General features: G+C 46.7%; 1 protein-coding gene across 1 annotated transcript in view; it reads right to left on the minus strand.

Annotated features, from left to right (window-relative positions):
• Positions 1–1,782: 1,782 nt before the first annotated feature.
• LOC117115752 overlaps positions 1,783–3,526 on the minus strand; it is a 4,012-nt gene continuing 2,268 nt past the window's right edge. Inside the window, exons 2-3 of the mRNA XM_033259679.1 lie at positions 2,051–3,218; positions 1,783–2,018 (exon numbers count right to left, since the gene is read on the minus strand). Coding sequence (XP_033115570.1) covers positions 1,783–2,018; positions 2,051–3,218 — 1,404 coding nt within the window. The remainder of the gene's footprint in view (positions 2,019–2,050; positions 3,219–3,526) is intronic.

Consider the following 3,526-nt stretch of genomic DNA (forward strand, 5'->3'; position numbering starts at 1 on the left):
TCATGTCCTCCTGCGTAGATCGGGGATACGAACGTACGGGGGTCGTCACTACACTCCTCCTTCGTTTGAAAAAGGAGACGCTACCCCGTGGGTAATAAATAGCTCACCAGGAGGTATTGGCTGATCGAATGCTATAGCTTCCATAGGTTTCTCTATGGGAAGACAAGAAGAACTGGAAGTCCCTCAACTTCAGTCGGCAAAGAGTAATATAGTTAAGTTTCAGTAGAGCCATCAGTGGAAAAATCAACTGATGGGATACGACGACTACCCAATAAGTTTAAGTTTCAGTAGAGCCATCAGTGGAAAAATCAACTGATGGGATACGACGACTACCCAATAATTCTGATCCACTATTCTTGAGAGAAAGGCCATCAGACTTGATGACCAACCGTGGATACTTTCCAAAACCCCACCCAGGAAAGCTACCAGATGTTAATCCAATGCCCGGGTCCCACGGGATTTGACCGTTCAGTATCCGGTCCATGAAGGGGCCTTTCTGAACATGTACAGGAAGTTGCACAGTGCTCAGGAGAAGATGCTCCATATTGGAGTTTTGCAAGTCATCAGGCCTACATTGCAACGCCCAGGACATTCCCATACCCAGGAAACCTTTTTGCTGCTCGATGCGTACCGACTTGCACAGGTTTCTGCATTTCATCATGTCATTGACGTGTAATGCATGGTGGTCAGTGCAGAATTGGATAACTCCGTCTTCCAGCATCTTATTAATTTCTTGCTCCTCTTTGCTGTCAAAACGTAACGGCGTGGGCCGATGACGCTGTTTAATGAGAGGGGCATCGGTAATAATCTCATCTAGATGTTCAGACTCTACGGCCTTGCCTATTTGTCTACCCTTCTTCATGGTGACATAATTAGTGGACATATTAATTACACAGATGCATGGTATATCAATGCAGCGGTGCAGTGTAACGGGAATCGCTACCCTTTGTATATCTCCTGGTTCTATGACGAAATCAGGCATGGGTAAACCATTATCAACTAGATGACACTTAACATGTGTAACACAGTGGGGAGGTATCACCTTACGTTTAGCTACACATACTCGGGCAACCCTTAGAGCAGGTTTAGAGTCGCTCCTAAGCGATATGGTGCTATCACCAATGGTTAGTAGTAGCCTCCCGAAATCAATAATTGCTTTATTAGGATGGAGGAAATCCCCACCCAAGAGGATTTCATCATTTATAGGGGCTACGTAGAAAAATGTACTATACTCGTTTGAACCTAAACGAAAGTTAACGGGGCCCACCTTATAGCCTGGCATGGATGTTCCCCTCCCAGCTAGGGTAAAGGATAATTTGGCTACAATAGGTGGTGCTGGTTCAAGGCTAGAGTATACCCTATCAGAGAGGATGGTGTAATCGGCTGCGGTATCTACAACTACATTAATGTTTACATTGTTGACTAGAGCAGTTGCATGCAGCGCGTTTTCGGACTTTACTCTGCTGATAGTTATTTCTTCTGTTGTCGTTGTTGTCATTGTTGTCGTTGACTCATTACTGTCCCCCGGTTTAATAGAATGAGAGGCAGTAAGTGAATCAGAATTGTTTGACGTCGTCACAGTTTCTTGACATGTATTCTGTGGACTGGCAGCATTGCTAGGCCCGCCTGGAACAGGATGCATGTTTCGTGGACTAACAGATTTATTGTTAGACCCACCTGGAACGGGAGAAACTGTGTCGTGTTCAATCACTTTGTCTTGATGCTCTTGTTGGCCGCCAAGGTGAGGATGGTCGGCTAGCTGGCCATGGCTTCCGACCCCTACTAGTTTAAAGGATCCTCTTCCTGGGGGCCAACCCGCCTAGGTTGTTTAGAAGAAACGAGTTTGGGACAGTTATTACGACAGTGTCCTGCCTCTTGGCATTCAAGACATCGATCCCCACGTGGTTTCAACATATCCAACACTGCATCCAGCTTTCTGTTAACTGCATCCACCTGATCTTCGAGGCCGGTTAACCTTCTTTCAGTGTTGCATGATGGAGATGGGGATGGTTTCTGGCCTGTCGTAACCGGTATGGGGATGGTTTCTGGCCTGTCGTAACCAGTTTACTTGCGGGTATGACTGCAGCTTGCCTTGCAGGAACGGAGGATCTGGGATAGTTGGACCTACCACCCCGGTTGTAACGTTCACTTACTTGTTGGCATTTTGCAGCCCTGTAGTTTCTGCTCCCTGCATCTTCATTCTTGGAGTAAGGAGGTGATGAGTGTTGAGTGACACGGGTAGCAGACTTGATCAGGGATTTTCCACTATTTCGAGATCTGCTCCCACTCTTACCATACAACTTTCGCAAGCTGTAATACTGTTCATACTCAGTCAAAGCCTCTGCCAGAGTAGAAACTTGCTCGTGAAGGACATATCTCCAAGCCTCTGTATCTCGACACCCAAGACAAAACCTAGTAGCAGCTTCCTGTCGGATCCAGGCGTTTGGTAGATCTTTGTATGGCTTTCGGGTCATGGTCATGACTCGATCACCCCACTCGTTGACGGATTCGTCCTCACGTTGAGTGGCGGTCTCCAGTCTAGCTTGCAGGACGGCGGGCAAGTCTTCCTCCCCGAAGTGTTTGTCAAAGGCCTTCAAGATCTTCTTAAAGGTGATCCTACGGTCCATTTCTAGGAGATTCACATAGAAATCAGCCGCAGGTCCCTCCACACACCAACAGAGTGTTTCGATTCTAGCTTTTGGTGAGAGCTCATACTCTTCAGTAAATGCCATAAAGCTTTTCTTAAAGAAAGACCAGCTTCCTTTGCCTTTGAATATGAGATTCTTGGGGATGTCCCTCGGCTTGAGGGTACACATCTCGGGTCTATAATCTCCCTGTCGTGGGCTGTGTCTACGATAATCCTCCCATCGTTGACAAAGTCTATAGTAATCTTGCCATCGCTGATCATGTCTATAGTCTTCCCATCTTTGATCAGGTCTAGGGAAATTTTCTCGACGCTGATCAGCTCTGACGTGTTCCAGAAAGGTTTGCCGACCTCGCAAAACCTCACTATCATCCTCATCAAAACTTCCCTCACTCTCACTTTCACTATCACTCTCCTCCTCACTCTCACTTTCTTCGGAGGATTTGACAGTACGGTACGCATCGAGCAGCAAAAAGGTTTCCTGGGTATGGGATGTCCTGGGCGTTGCAATGTAGGCCTGATGACTTGCAAAACTCCAATATGGAGCATCTTCTCCTGAGCACTGTGCAACTTCCTGTACATGTTCAGAAAGGCCCCTTCATGGACCGGATACTGAACGGTCAAATCCCGTGGGACCCGGGCATTGGGTTAACATCTGGTAGCTTTCCTGGGTGGGGTTTTGGAGAGTATCCACGGTTGGTCATCAAGTCTGATGGCCTTTCTCTCAAGAATAGTGGATCAGAATTATTGGGTAGTCGTATCCCATCAGTTGATTTTTCCACTGATGGCTCTACTGAAACTTAAACTTATTGGGTAGTCGTCGTATCCCATCAGTTGATTTTTCCACTGATGGCTCTACTGAAACTTAACTATATTACTCTT

This window comes from Anneissia japonica, unplaced genomic scaffold, assembly GCF_011630105.1.
Source record: "Anneissia japonica isolate Jap-2015-1 unplaced genomic scaffold, ASM1163010v1 scaffold288024_len131450_cov157, whole genome shotgun sequence".
Classification (NCBI taxonomy): domain Eukaryota; kingdom Metazoa; phylum Echinodermata; class Crinoidea; order Comatulida; family Comatulidae; genus Anneissia; species Anneissia japonica.